The 15,706-nt window shown below is 47.1% G+C and overlaps 1 protein-coding gene across 4 annotated transcripts; it reads right to left on the reverse strand.

Moving 5' to 3' along the window:
* Positions 1-207: 207 nt before the first annotated feature.
* Positions 208-15,234, reverse strand: LOC119252170 (class I histocompatibility antigen, Gogo-C*0203 alpha chain-like). 4 transcript variants are annotated; one of them, XM_054698616.1, is made up of 7 exons: positions 15,137-15,234; positions 14,557-14,826; positions 14,050-14,325; positions 13,209-13,484; positions 12,972-13,091; positions 12,633-12,699; positions 208-1,692 (listed from the first exon to the last, which is right to left on the reverse strand). In XM_054698616.1, the coding sequence occupies exons 1-6, from the start codon at positions 15,195-15,197 to the stop codon at positions 12,662-12,664; spliced, it is 1,041 nt and encodes a 346-aa protein (XP_054554591.1). In that variant the 5' UTR covers positions 15,198-15,234; the 3' UTR covers positions 208-1,692; positions 12,633-12,661. The 4 variants fall into 4 exon arrangements, with proteins under 4 accessions (XP_054554591.1, XP_054554592.1, XP_054554594.1 ...); XM_054698617.1 differs by lacking the exon at positions 208-1,692 and adding an exon at positions 1,699-3,395; XM_054698618.1 differs by lacking the exon at positions 208-1,692 and adding an exon at positions 10,411-12,524.
* Positions 15,235-15,706: the final 472 nt, after the last annotated feature.

A 15,706-nucleotide genomic window follows, 5' to 3' on the forward strand; every position in this document is an offset into this window, starting at 1 on the left:
TCCTGTGGGTGTCCCCTTAGCTGAGGGTCCACAGTGTGCAGGGAGTCGCCCCAGAGAGTGACCAGGAGGGGAGCCCGGGCGGGAAGTCTCAGCCCCTGTGTGCCTGATTTTGTGACACGGTGCTTCCCTTCTGCTTCATTCTCCTCATGAGGAAGAGCCAGCAAGTCACACACACTTATGGCGGGGGCGGGGGGGGGGTGCCTCGTGGGGTGGGGGGAGGCACTGTCCCCCTCCTGTGTATCAGAGAATTTGTGGAAAATTGAAAATCAACACAGTAGACCTTCTGGACACTAATTATTTCCATTCTGCTCACGTGAAAAATAAGTTGCCTCCCACCCAAGGCCCCTGAAAGTGTCTTCCATCACAGAAGCAGCGTGACGTCAGCATCTCATCACGTGACTCAGGACCACACAGAGGAGGCTCCTTGAGAGCATCTGTGCAGTGAAACCATCTGTGCTCAGGTCCTCGTGGGCTGAGGCAGTTTCCTGCCCCACAAGCCCTGGATGTGGATACAGTGGAGGAGAGACACAGGGCAACTTGTAGACTCATTTTAAAATATATTTTAAAGCATATTTATTGAGTTATAACTTATGACCATTAAGTCACTTGTTGAAGGCTCACCTCTCATGTCCTTTTGGTAAGCACAGAGCAGGGCCACCATCCCATACTCTATCTTGAGAACATCTCCATCACCACAACCTTGTTTCCTGGGCCTGGGCCTGGGCCATGGGCACCACCCCCACCTTCCCCTCCCCAGTCCCGGGCAGCTGGAGTCCACTCTCTGCCTCTGGGGACAGGCCTGGGAACTTCTCTCTAAACACACCCCAGGTGACTCTGCTGACACAAACCTGCAGTGGGAATTTGGGGGCCCTAGCCCAACACATACTGGTGCCCAGTAACACACTCTACTGGGTGCTGGGGTCACAGAGAACTACATGACCCCACCCTGGAGGACCTGCAGCCTGGGGTGTGTGAGGAGAGAAGGGCTGCAGTAGCTGCCTCAGAGGGAGCCAAGGGCAGAGCTGGGAGGTTCCTCCCTCAGCAGGAAGGGGACATGGGAGCTGGGTCTTGAAAGCCAGATGTGGGCACAGGAACAGAAGTGGCTCAAGGAGCTGATGGAAGGCCCACTATGTGACTTCCGCAGTTACTTTTGTTATGGGGAGAGGATGTCCTGAGCAAACTCCATGCAGGTTTTTTGGACTCCACCCCCACTCCAGACCAAAGCCATGAGACACTGGGAATGACAAATCCCATCATCACCAAAGGGAGGGTTGCTGGGGCCTGAGGGTGGGTTTAAGCAGCCAGGTTTGGTATAAAACCAGACATGTGGGCCTTGGGTCACTCTCTTGGCTTCAGGGCTGTTGCTTGCCTCTTCCAGGTGTCTCCTTCCAGGTCTCCAAGTCCCTGGTTCAAGTCCAAAGCCAAGAGGCAAGGCAGCTTCTCCACACATCTCTCTTCTGTGTCTCCCAGGGCTCTCTGTGCTGACAAACCTTTATGTTCTGAGCAAACAACCCATCAGAACAGCCCGTCACAGCTGACATCATGAGCAGCCCCAGAACTGGTGTCCATCATGAGCAGCCCCAGAACTTGCCGTCAGCCTCCCGGTCATCCTGCCCCTGGTACATCAGAGGGCGTCAGTGTCCGGCACTCTTCGGGGCATCAGCAGGGCAGGATATCAGTTTAAAACAAAAGCTTCAGTTCAAAAAACAGATTATGAGTCAGGTAGTGTGTACATGCAGGGTGTGTGTGTGCAGATTCTTGTACTAGGTATGGGCCCTTCCTCCCTGGCCCCCTCTCAGAAGAACAGAGCTAAGGCAGAGGACAGGGCACTGTCTGTGGGTTCTCACTCATATGCTTAATTGCAGGACCACATAGGCTCAGGGAACTGCAATGAGTTTTCTTCTTTTTAAAGATTTATTTAATGATGCATACAAGAACAGGGGTAGAAGCCAGAGGTGCAGGGGTGAGAGGATTCACTAGAGACAGAGTGGGGAGCAGAATAGGCAGACTGAAATGAAATATACCACTGAGGGGAGAAGCGGGTGAGACAGGAGAGGTCTGCTGTGCTATGTGTGTAGCTCCCTGGCCAGCCTGGGATCAAACTCATGCTGCAAAGCTGCAGATAGCTTCACAGTACTGTGCTTGAACACTTGCGCCACCAGGGAGTTCAGAGTTTCTTTAACAAACAGGAGAGGAGGGAAATAAAGAGGCTCTAAGGCCTCAGTGGCCGGCTGTGTCACCCCAGATAGTGTCCGCAGTGTCCAATAGTCCCAAATTAAGGTTGCCCGTGCAAGGTAGTACAGTCCCGTCAGGGAGGGCCTGGAGCTAGTGGCACGCCGCAAGCACGGGGCCAGGATCCAACTCACAGTGGCAGAGGGAAGTGCTCCCAGGGGGTGCTCACCTCTGAGGAGACACCCCAGCAGGCACAACCACAGCCTGAACCCCAGGCCAGATGGGAAGGAGGCAACAGCACTGGGAGGTGGTGCCGGACACTCAGCAGCATTGACAGGTCTCAAAGGTGACCTTGCTGCTGTAGCCTCAGTGGTCTGCATGCCCTCAGGCAGTGTGGGGGGATGACAGGCTCTGCTGCCAGTTTGGCTGCCTCCTTTGTTGATGGCACTGACGGTGGCTGGTGGTTAAGTGCCCACCCACTGTCACCCACTGCCACTCCTGCTGCTGGTTACAGTGGGCACAGCTGGCAGGTGGCCTGGGCCCTGTCCTCTAGCAGCAGCCTCCTGGAGCCTGCCAGAGTGGGTGGGGGTCCATTCAAACCCAGCTGATGCCTCCTACCTCATCCCCAGCCCAGCGAGGTGGCCTCAGCAAAGCTGTCCTGTGGCACCCACTGCAGGGTGGCCTTGGTGCTGCCCAGAAGCAGCTCCTCTAGGGAGCAGGAAAGCCTAAGCCCTAGGGGCTCCTTTACTTAACCCTGGAGTGCTGTGGGGGAGGGGCCCTCTAAAGGCTGCCTGTACCCTGGCAGGAAATCCCCCCTTTGTCACCACCTCTAGAGCTGTGCCCACCAGCGCCCACCTGCACATTCAGGTACCAGGGCAGGAAACCACCACTGCTCCTGCCAGCCCTTTCAGATTCCTGCTCCCGCTGGCCTCTGCCTGTGCCCACTGGGGCAGCCGCACCAACAAAGCCAGCATGTCCCACCACTCAGGGGGCAGGTAAGAGCTGGGTAAGCCTCGGGGATCTGGAGTCAGTGTAACACACTATACTATTACATACAAACATATACACATTCACATGTATCTATTAATGCCTTTAGTAAATTTTACTTGAAAAATTTATGTTGTAAATTTGTATCAAATGAATGAGAAATCCATCTAGGGATAATAACACATTTTCTTTACGCAGAGCTGAACCACTTCCTTGTGTCCACCTGGATATGCCTCCTGGGAGGGAAAGCAAAACAGAACCCCCAGTGCATGTCTTGTCTTTTCCTCCCAGGTCCTCACAGCTCCCTGATCACTGACATCAGGGGGCCCCAATCTGGCTGAGCCCCAGGATGCATGTGGGCGTGTTACAAATACTCAGGTCTCTCCCAGACCCAGCAGCTCAGAGTGATGAACAGGGAGCCCAGGAATCACTTCCTCAACACAACGTGCAGGTGAGGCTGATGCACAGCCAGGAATCTGGTCTCTTTCTTCTGCTAAAAGTGTGGTCAGCACCAATGTTGTTATAAACAGACTCTCAGACTCTGTTCTAGACCTTTTGAGTCTTCATGAGTGTCCACGTGATTCCTGTGCTCAGAGAAGTGGGGGCTCCCTGGTCTCCCTACCTTCGCCACATGGTGTCAGAATATGCAGTCAGCTGGGCGGGGGGAGGTGGTCTTAACACAGGGGGTTTCAGGGTTCAGTCCTGCTCCTTTCTTTTTCTTAGTCATCACTCCCTGTCCCATCCATGCTCAAGACTTCAAATATCATGTACATCACATCACATCCCAGATCTATTTCTCAGTTCACATATTGCACCTGTGCTCCTGGCTTGTCTGTCTGCTGCAGACAGACGATGAGAAGTTCTCAGCTATTATGGAAGACTCAGAGTCTAAATGAATCTGCAGCAGGGGAAGGCTGGGGAGAGCCATCAAGAGCAACTCTCCCTCTCATTCTCCCAGCCAAAGCGTTTATTAAAGACATGAACAAAGGGACAAGAAACTAGCATGCAGGACCTCCCTGGTGGCGCAGGGGTTAAGTCTCAGCACTATGAAGCTACTGGCAGCCACTGAGGCCTGAGTCAGATCCCTGGCCAGTGACTTGACCCACATGATGCAGCAGACCTCTCCTGTCTCACCTGCTGCTCGCTGCTCCCCTCAGCAGTGTATTTCGGTCAATCCGCCTGTTCTGCTTCCCACTCTTTCTGGTGAATCTTCTCACCCCCCACACCTCTGGCCTACTCCCCAGCTCTTGTATGCATAAATCAATTAAATCTTTTTAAAAAAAGAAACTAGCATACAATTGTGTTTATGCCTATACAAATTAATAAGTTACTGCTGGAACAAGTTTTTCTATTAGCAGGGATCATGCGCACATGCCAGCACATCCTCAGAGAACAGGAGTCAGTTCTGAAAAGAAGTTTTTTTTTTTTTTTCTCCCATTTTGTATCTTGCATAATTTTTTTTTAATATTAAATTTTATTTTTATATTCCCCCATACAATTGCAAACGCCCCATTCTGACCCCAATCCTTCCCCTCCCGCCCCCCACCCCCCAAAAAGTGTCTCTGGTTCATAGTTTTTTGTTGATTTTGATTTTCACTTTCTTATATTCATTTTCCTCTTCCCTTATTTAAGTTTTCTAGATTCCTGCTATGAGTGAGACCATCCGGTATTTTTCTTTTTCTTTTTGGCTTATTTCGCTGAGCATGATTCCTTCCAGCGCCATCCATGTTGCTGCAAATTGCATGTGTTTATCTTTTTTGAATGCTGAGTAATATTCCATGGTATATATGTACCACATCTTCTTGATCCAGTCATCTATTTTTGGGCATTTGGGTTGTTTCCAAAGCTTAGCTATTGTAAACAGTGCTGCTATAAACATAGGGGTGCAGGTGCTCTTTGGAATTGATGTTTCTGTGCCCTTTGGGTAAATACCTAGGAGTGGAATTGCTGGATCATATGGAAGCTCTATGTTTAGTAGGTCCAGAAATCTCCACACAGCTCTCCATAGTGGTTGGACCAGTTTGCACTCCCACCAACAGTGCAGAAGAGTTCCTTTTTCTCCACATCCTCGCCAACATTTGTTGTTACTAGTTTTTTTAATATGTGCCATTCTCACTGGTGTGAGATGGTATCTCATGGTAGTTTTGATTTGCATTTCCCTGATGACAAGTGATGTTGAACATTTTTTCATATGTCTGTTGGCCATTTGCATTTCCTCTTCAGAGAAGTTTCTTTTTAGCTCTTCTGCCCATTTTTTGACTGGATTATTTTCTTTGTTGTTGCTGAGTCTCATCAGCTCTTTGCAGATTTTTGTGATCAGTCCTTTATCATTAGTGTTGGGTGCAAAAATGTTCTCCCAGTTGGTGGGGTTTCTTGAAAAGAAGTTCTGTTTGAAGAAGTTCTGTTTCCTGAACTTCTAACTTCCTGGAACTCTTTGTGCAGAGCGAACAGGCATTCTCAAGACACTCTAGCTCCCTTTAGGGCAGCAGGCTGCCAAAATCTGTTCAACTGCGACCATTGCTGCATTTCCAATAAACCTGTTTCAGCTCTCCTAATGAATACCTCGATGCCACTTCCACAAATTTGCTACTCCTGCCCGTGTCACTGTGGGCTCCACATCTCTACTTCACAGTCTGAGATGTTAGGTGGCATCCTGACCCTTCTTTCTCACAACCCAGATGTTACATTAGGAAACACTCAAGTCCATCTCTAAATATATCCAGATCCAAACACTTCCTATTATTTTCCTGATCACACCCCATAAAGCTACCAAATTTTCCATCCTAGAATCTGTGCTAGTTTCCTACATTTATCTTCATTCACTTTCTCTCCACCTTTGTAAAATTATTGATGAGACAATATAAGTTACAGGTTCACTGGCTGGAAAGACAGAGTCACCTCTTAGGTCACCCCTGGTGTTTACACATGAGGTTGGTTCCTCTTTGTCTCTCAGCATGACCATCCCTCAGCAGGGGGATGTGGAGTTTCAAATGTTACCATTGCTATCTCCTGGCTGAATGTAGATTATTTTCCCTCATTAAAAATAATTAGTAATTGGGCAATAATCTGCTCAGCCTTTGTAACCTCTCCATGGAATAACTTTTCATTTTTACCATTTCCTGCTGTCTGCTGTGCTTTTCTTCTGTCACTTTCTTCACATAACTATGGACCCTTCCCTTCAAAGGAAGAAAAATTTTTAAATGAGCCTCCAATTCTATCCCAATGTAAAATATTGTCCACAGTTGTAGTCAAAGAAGAGGTGAAGGTGTATATGGTGAGCTGAAGCATTTAATAAATGGTCTTAAGATTTGAAGATATGAACATCACCATCATGAATGGAAACTGTCCAGATATTGACCAAGATGTACAACCTAAATAAACCAGCTTGTGGGCCATACACTAATAATGAGTTGAATCTACCCATTGGAAACTCTCATATGTTGCCATATAATTTGCTGTATCCTCTCAGCTCCAGCAGGCGCAGTGAGATGGTGGTAATACTTAATCCATGGTAATGAGGTAACAGTAGACAATTTCTTGCAAGACTTGATTCTTTAAAATTTGTGGGTGTTCAAAATATATCAGACAACTGTTGTCCTCTCTGAAAACAGACATGAGAGAAAACACATACGTAGTGGGAGACTTCAACACACCACTATCAACAATGGATAGATCAACAAGACAAAAAATAAGTAAAGAAACTAAAGCTCTAAATAAAGACCTAGAGCATTTGGGCTTAACAAACATCTATAGAACACTAAACCCCAAAAAAACGGAGTACACATTTTTCTCAAGCGCACACGGATCATTCTCCAGGATGGATCACATACTGGGGCACAAGACAAACATCAACAGATACACCAAGATTGAAATCATACCAACCATCTTTTCTGACCATGAAGGCATCAAACTAGAAATAAACCATAAAAAGAAGGCAAGGAACTTTCCTACCTCATGGAGATTAAAAACCACACTACTGGAAGACCACTGGACTAAAGAGGAGATCAAAGAAGAAATTAAAAAATTCTTTGAATTGAATGACAAGGAGGACACCAATATCCTAAATGTATGGGATGCAGCAAAAGCAGTAATAAGAGGAAAATATATAGCAATAGAAGTTCACATCAAGAAACAAGAAAGAACTCAAAGAAACAACCTAATCTCGAAGCTCAAAGACCTAGAAAAAGAACAACAAAAAAACCCCAAAACCAGTAGAAGAAAAGAAATAATAAAAACCAAAGCAGAAATAAATGAAAATGAAACTAAAAAAACAATCCAAAAGATCAATGAAACCAAGAGCTGGTCCTTTGAAAAAATCAATAAAATAGACAAACCCCTAGCCAGGCTCACAAAGGAAAAAAGGGAGAAAGCACAAATAAACAGGATCATCAATGAAAGAGGAGAAATCACAACGGACACAGCAGAAATCAAAAGAATAATCAGTAACTACTATGAACAGTTATATGGAAACAAGTTCAACAATCTAGAGGAGATGGACAAATTCCTACAACTCTACAATCACCCAAAGCTAGATAAAGAAGAAATAGAACACCTAAACAGACCAATTACAATTAGCGAAATTGAAATGGTAATCAAAAACCTCCCCAAAAACAAAAGCCCAGGACCTGATGGATTTACAAATGAATTCTATCAAACATTCAGAGATGAATTAGTGCCTATCCTTCACAAACTCTTCCAAAAAATCGAGAAGGAAGGGACAATACCAAACACGTTCTATGAAGCCAACATTACACTAATACCAAAACCTAACAAGGACAACACAAAAAAGGAAAACTACAGGCCAATCTCCCTAATGAACACTGATGCAAAAATCCTCAATAAAATTTTAGCTATCAGAATCCAACAATGTATCCATAAGATAATTCACCACGACCAAGTAGGCTTCATTCCAGGGACACAAGGATGGTTCAACATCCGAAAATCAATCAACGTTATCCAACACATCAACAAAAAGAAATATAAAAACCATATGATAATATCAATAGATGCTGAGAAAGGTTTCGACAAAGTACAACACCCATTCATGATAAAAGCCCTTGAAATTCTTACAAGGAACTTACCTCAATATCATAAAGGCCATCTACGACAAGCCAACAGCCAGTATCATCGTCAATGGTGAAAAGCTGAAAGCAATTCCATTAAGATCTGGAACAAGACAAGGATGTCCACTCTCACCACTGCTTTTCAATATAATACTGGAAGTCCTAGCCAGAGCAATAAGACAAGAGAAAGACATACAAGGAATCCAAATAGGAAAAGAAGAAGTCAAACTATCACTATTTGCAGATGATATGATAATATACATAGAGAACCCCAAAAATCCACAGAAAAACTAAGTCAACTCATCAATCAGTTCAGTAAAGTGGCAGGATACAAAATCAACACGCAAAAGTCAGTAGCCTTCCTACACACAAACAATAAATCTGAAGAAGAAATAAAAAAAAAATCCCTTTTATTATCAAAACAAAAAAAAATCAAATATTTGGGAATAAATCTAACAAAAGAGGTAAAGGACCTATACAAAGAAAACTATAAAACACTGTTAAAAGAAATAGAAGAAGACACAAAGAAATGGAAAGACATCCCCTGCTCATGGATTGGAAGAATAAACATTATTAAAATGGCCATCCTACCAAAAGCATATACAGATTCAATGCTATTCCAATCAAAATTTCAATGTCATTCTTCAAAGAAATAGAATAATTATTGATGAAATTCATATGGAATCACAAAAAACCCCGAATAGCCAAAGCTCTCCTGAAAAAAAAAAAAGAAGGGAATGGAGGCATCACACTCCCAGACTTCAAACTATACTACAAAGCCATAATCATCAAAACTGCATGGTATTGGAACAAGAACAGACATACAGACCAATGGAATCTAATAGAAAATCCAGAAATAAACCCACAGATTTATGGTCAACAAAGGAGCAAAGACTATGCATTGGAGCAAAGAAAGTTTGTTCAATAAATGGTGCTGGGAAAACTGGGTCGCTACATGCAAAAGAATGAAGCTTGACCACTACCTCACACCATACACAAAAATCAACTCAAAATGGATTAAAGAACTAGATATAAGACCTGAAACCATAAAATACATAGAAGGAAATAAAGGCGAAACACTACGTGATTTGCACATCAAAGACATCTTTACAGACACATCACCCAAAGCAGTGATAGTGAAGGCAAAGATCAATAGCTGGGACTACATCAAATGAAAGAGCTTCTGCACAGCAAAAGAGACAATAACAAAAACAAAGAGAAACCCCACCAACTGGGAGAACATTTTTGCACCCAACACTAATGATAAAGGACTGATTACAAAAATCTGCAAAGAGCTGATGAGACTTAACAACAACAAAGAAAATAATCCAATCAAAAAGTGGGCAGAAGAGCTAAAAAGAAACTTCTCTGAAGAGGAAATGCAAATGGCCAACAGGCATATGAAAAAATGTTCAACATCACTGGTAATCAGGGAAATGCAAATCAAAACTACCATGAGATACCATCTTACACCAGTGAGAATGGCACATATTAAAAAAACTAGCAACAACAAATGTTGGCGAGGATGTGGAGAAAAAGGAACTCTCCTGCACTGCTGGTGGGAGTGCAAACTGGTCCAACCACTGTGGAGAGCTGTGTGGAGATTTCTGGACCTACTAAACATAGAACTTCCATATGATCCAGCAATTCCACTCCTAGGTATTTACCCAAAGGACACAGAAACATCAATTCCAAAGAACACCTGCACCCCTATGTTTATAGCAGCTCTCTTTACAATAGCTAAGCTTTGGAAACAGCCCAAATGCCCAAAAATAGATGACTGGATCAAGAAGATGTGGTACATATATACCATGGAATATTACTCAGCATTCAAAAAAGATAAACACATGCAATTTGCAGCAACATGGATGGCGCTGGAAGGGATTATGCTCAGCGAAATAAGCCAGAAAGAAACAGAAAAATACCGGATGGTCTCACTCATAGCAGGAATCTAGATAACTTAAATAAGGGACCAGGAAAATGAATAACTATAAGAAAGTGAAAATCAAAATCAACAAAAAACTATGAACCAGAGACACTTTTTGGGGGTGGGGGGGAGGGGAGGGATTGGGGTCAGAATGGGGGGGTTGCAATTTTATGGGGAATATAAAAATAAAATTTATTATTTAAGGTAAAAAAAGACCAAAAAATAAATAAATATTTGATACACTAAAAAAAAAAAAAAAAAAAAATAGTTCTCCATTCTGAAGTATAGCTCTCTGTAGGATTTTGTTGTGTTTCCTATAGCTAGAGTTACTAAACAAAATAAATGACATCTTAGGAAAAAAAAAAATTAAGGATATGTGCCTGATGGTCTCCATTTCTCTCCCTCGGGATTATTAATGATTCAATGATGTAATAATTTCTCCCACCTTACTAACCATATCTTTCTCTTGAATCAGAATTAAGCCAATGAAGTAGGGCACTAATGTCTTCTTCTAACATGCAAAAAGCATCTGTAAGGAAAATAAAAACTTTTTCACATTAAAAAAAAAATTTGTGGGTGTTGGGCCTCTCCGGTAGCCTAGGGGTTAAGTCTCAGCACTACCACCCAGAAGGTCCACTACAAGAGCCTGAGTGGATCCTCAGCCAGGGAGCTACACCACATGGTGCAGCAGACCTCTCCTGTCTTGCCTACTACTCCCCTTAGCAGTATATTTCAGTATATCCGCCTGTTCTGCACCCCACTGTTTCTGGTGAATTCTCTCATATCCCACACCACTGGCCTACACCCCAGTTCTTCTACACAAAAGTTAAAAATGAACTTTTAAAAAATTGTGGAAGGGGCCTCCCTGGTAGTGCAGCGGTTGAGAGCTGGGCTGCGAAGCTGCCCACAGCCCCTGCAGTGCCAGTTCGATCCCCAGCCACCAACAAGGGTCCCACATGGCGCGCAGACCTCTCCTGCTGCCCGCTGCCTCCCTCAGCAGTGTACTTCGGTCCTTCTGCCTGTCCTGCTCCCCGCTCTGGCTCTGGTGAATTCTCTCACCCTCCCACGCTTCTGACTGTACCCAGTGCTTGTATAAATAAATAAATAAATCTAGAAAAAAAAATTGTGGATGTTTCATTAGGGAATTATAAAGAATAATTCAGTGTTGCAAAGAGAAAATAAAGGATAAAAGCACCAAGATTTGTTACTATCAGGAGAATAATAATTTGTCAGAAGATGTCACCTTCTGGCCATGTGGTGGATATATAAGTGCTGTAAAAAAGTCATAATCTGCAGCATCAAGTACAAGATCCATCTCAGACCCAGGAAACAGCAAATGCTGGGGATATCCAGAGGTCATGTAGGTGCAACAAGACACAACGGGGGACTCAGTCAGCAGGAGTCAGTCTTTGTTGTCAAATGAGTCTGATGCCAAACTAGAAAGGGTCAGTCCACCACCCAGTGCTGACAGGCCAGGAAGCCTGGGCTGGTCTGCAGCCCTGGTCAGCAATAGGCACAGCCTGGCGGGGCTCAAGGGTTAGTTTTGAAGTTTGGCTTAATCTTGCCCCCTCGTCTGCTTTCTCTACGTCCATATATAAATATTTTTATTTTTCCTTTTGACTTATCCCTCCTCCATTCACGTTGTCGCAGTGTTTTCTGACCGTGGATGCTATTTCATTATGCAGGTACATATATCACCTGTATATGTACACATATGTATACATATAATCACAGCTTCTTCTTGATTTGACACCTGTTTGGAGGTATTTAGGTGGTGTCCACAGCTTGGCTACTGTAAACAGTGCTGCAGTGGTGACGGGAGTGCAGGTCCCTTCACAGGAGAGTATTTATCCTCTGTAAGTAGATCCTCAGTGCGGAATTGCTGGGTCCAATGGCAGAACCACATTTACTCTTTTAAGAAACCTCAACACTGTGTCCATAAGGGCTGGCTCAGTCTATATCCAAAAACAATGCAGGACTGTCCCCTTTTTTCACATCCTTGCCAGCACTGGTTGTTTCCGATCTTTTGGAAACAATGGGCCATTCTCACAGGTGTGAAGTGGTTTAAACCAGGGGATCATAAAGCCACAAAATGTGGGGACAAAGGAATCCTGTAACACTCAGACCAACACAAGGCTGTCTCACATCATGAAAGAAAATAATTATGAAGAAATTCAGGTGAATACCCTGAGTGTTAACATTATCAATAGACCACTGCATTCTCAAGATGTCCTGAAATCATCCCCATAATCCAGGGCCAGACTCTCTGCCTCAACCTCCACCCCACTGGAGTCCTCCAGGGTCTCACCTTTAGGGCCTACATACACTTCATAGCCCTTGGAACTGCTGCTTCCCAGGGGAGAACACAACAAAACCTGGTTAGAGATGAGACCACAGGAGGAAATGATGAGGGTGACACCCCCATGGGCTCCATCTACACTGTCCCCAGGGGCTCAGGGATCAAACCCCTGATCCACACTAACCTGGAGCCTGAGTGCTAACAGGAGCCTTGTCAACCTGTGGAAAGCAAGCAATAGGAGCCTTGTCCACCTGTGGGAAGAAACATCATGTGAGACCAAGGAAGGGTCAGGTCAGGAGTCCTAAATATCTTCTAATCCTGCAGAACAGGGAAGTTTCCAAAACTGTGACTAAAGACCCAGGTGAGGGCTGGGAAAAACGAAGAAAGGAGGTAAGGGAGGACTGGACCAAATGCCCCCTGGGCAACACCAGTGTGTGGATGGTACTTCCCATTAACCAGGTAGGGCAAGTTCCTCCTGACTTGAAAACCTCCAGTGGACAAGATCCCCCATTCCCTTCCCTACCTGAGCGCTTCTTCCTCCACATCACAGCTGCAGCCACTGCAGCTCCAGTGAGCACAGCTCCAAGGAGAACCAGGCCAGCAATGATGCCCCCCGTAGGGATGGAGGACTCAGGAAGGGGCACTGGAAGGGAAGGGAAGGTGAGACCCTGAGCCCCAGGCCTCATCCTGACCCTCTGAAGGTCTCCAGAAGGGCTCATGATTCCCTAGGAGGCTCTGTGGCCACATTCCCCCAACTCACCCCATCTCAGAACTCGGGGCTCCAGCAGCCCCTCATGCTGCACATGGCACGTGTAACTCTGCTCCTCTCCAGAAGGCACCATCACAGCCGCCCACTTCTGGAAGGTTCCATCCCCCCCAGGCCTGGTGTCCACCAGCTCCATGTCCTGGGTTAGGTTCTCCCCATCTCGCTGCCAGGTCAGGGTGATCTCCGCAGGGTAGAAGCCCAGGGCCCAGCACTTCAGGGTGACCTCATGGTCAGAGGTGAGGTTGAGGGTCACCTCTGTGTTTGGGGGATCTGAGAAGGGTCAGAAAATTCACACTTTGGGTTTTTCCTTCCTGGACACTGAAACAGCCTCACTGACCATCCTCAGAATGGACATGACAATTGTTTTGGAGGAAGGAAGCATAAAGCCCAGAAACCAGCCTAGTCTGCAGAATCTGGGATAATCGGGTGAGAGCCCAGGGTGGGAGGATGCAGGTCTCTAAAGAGAACACAGACTTTTGCTCCTGACCTGGGTGGAGGGTGAATGGCACAGAAAGGCAGGAGTCAGATCCAGAAATGTTCTCAGACCAAAAACAAGACCTTGGAAGAGAAACTAATTGTTCCCAGGATGGGTGCCGGGTCACTAAGATCCAGGGAGAGTTATTTCAGGATGGCCTCCCCTCCCTCAGGAGAGACTGGATTCCTTAACCGTCCAGAAAAGTGGTGTCTTCTGGGCGAGTCTCTCTCCAGCACAGAACATGAAACCCAGGGGACTCTCCCTCTCTGCCCAGAAAGCAGGTGCTGTTCTGCCCATTATTCCATGTTCCCTGTGGGGCGCCAGGAGAGGGGAGGTCCGAGGCCTTGTGGCCCCTCCTACCTGTGCCCTGCAGCACCTCCTTCCCCGACTCCAGGAATCTGCGGATCCACATCAAGCACCTGCTCTGCACACAGCCCCTGACGCGCTCAGCCCTCCCCTGCGCCTCCCACGCGCGCTGGGTGATCTGAGCCACCGGGTCCGCGGGGGTCCAGGAGCGCAGGTCCTCGCTCAGGGAGATGAAATCCGCGCCGTCGTAGGCGAACTTTTCATAACCGCCAAGGAGGTTCCCGTGGGGCCCCACTTCACAGCCAAACATGCTCTGGAGGGTGTGAGACCCTGAGCCCCGCCCAGCAGTCAGCCCTGAGGTCACCAGGAAGTCACCCCGCCCTCTCACCCTGAATAAACCTAAACTGAAAATGAAGGGCCGGCAGGACAGTCCCTTCCCGGGGGAGGGACCTGGCAGATCCACCAGCCTCGAGGGGTCAGTGGACCCTGAGACTCGGGACACCCCGGCCTCATGATGGGAATGGGGGTGACCTGACCCTGGCCCCGCTCCGCGAAGCTCACCGTCCTCGCTCTGGTTGTAGCGGCCGGGCAGGTCCCTCAGGAGCGCTTCGAACCACTGCGCGTTGTTCCTTTGGATCCGAGTCTCCTGGTCCAGGTCCTCCTGCCCCACCTGCCCCGCCCAGGGCGCCCGCAGCTCCGCACTCTGGCCCGGAGAGTCGCTGTCGAACCTCCCGAACTGCGTGTCGTCCACGTAGCCCACCGCGATGAAGCGGGGCTCCCTGGGCCCCGGCCGGGACATCGCGGTGGAGAAATACCTCAGGGAGTGGGAGCCTGGGGGAGGGAGGGGAGACCCGGGCTGACCCTCCTCTCAGCGCGGGCCCAGGGCCCAGGGAGATGGGCCTGGAGGGGAGGAAGGGGTGGGGCCGTGAGAGTGAAAAGGGGGGTGGGCCAAGAAGGGCCCAGACTCAGGGGACCAGAGCACTCAGGGGAGGCGGGAGGGACAGAAGGGGCCAGAACACAAGGGGCCTGAAGGGGAACAAGAGGTTGGGGGGAGATGAGCCTTTCCTGGGGTCCTGCACCCGCAGAGGGCTCCTTGCTCCTCCCTCCTGGAGCAACAGTGTCCAGATGGACACGCACTCACCCGCCCGGGTCTCCATCAGGGCCAGGGGTCCCCAGAGCAGCAGCAGGAGGGTGAGGGGCATCACACTCCCGTCCAGGGGCCTGGGGAGAAGGAGTCCAGGAGAGTCCTTGGAGACTTTGTAACTGGAGCAGGATGATGCTGATTGTCTTCCCTGGAAAGCCCCAGAAAATGGGGAGAGAGAATGGGGGTGAGTGTGGGGTCATCAAGGCTGCACCACCCCACAGAGCCTGTGAGAGGGAGACATGATGCTGTGACAGTGTGACATCCACAGAAAGGGGGGAAAAGCAGCCTGGAGGAATGAAGAAACTAGATAATTGTGATTATTCCACTTTGATACTGAATTAAAACTATACAGGTGGTAGTTTCTCCAAGGTTATTTGCAAAGTGAAATCTGAAATAATACCTGGAATATTTCTTATTCTGTTATCCAGCCTTTTTCTTGCTCAGGTAGAGCTCCCCGTCTCTGACTCCTTATCTTTTAGGTGCCTTCCTACATCACAGGTCCTCTTGACAGTCTCCTTCCCTTGCTCTGGAGACCAGATTTCCTCTCCTTGGTTAAATATTCTTGTT

This window comes from Talpa occidentalis, unplaced genomic scaffold (assembly GCF_014898055.3).
Source record: "Talpa occidentalis isolate TD23 unplaced genomic scaffold, MPIMG_talOcc4v2.1 talOcc4.2, whole genome shotgun sequence".
NCBI classification, from domain to species: domain Eukaryota; kingdom Metazoa; phylum Chordata; class Mammalia; order Eulipotyphla; family Talpidae; genus Talpa; species Talpa occidentalis.

Coding starts and splice junctions, on each gene's coding strand:
- LOC119252170 (XM_054698616.1), bottom strand. CDS start 15,197: ATGCCCCTCACCCTCCTGCTGCTGCTCTGGGGACCCCTGGCCCTGATG. Junction 13,485..14,049: donor GGAGGTGCTGCAGGGCACAG/GTAGGAGGGGCC, acceptor GACCCTTCTCAG/ATCCCCCAAACACAGAGGTG. Junction 12,700..12,971: donor GTGGAGGAAGAAGCGCTCAG/GTAGGGAAGGGA, acceptor TTCTTCCCACAG/GTGGACAAGGCTCCTATTGC.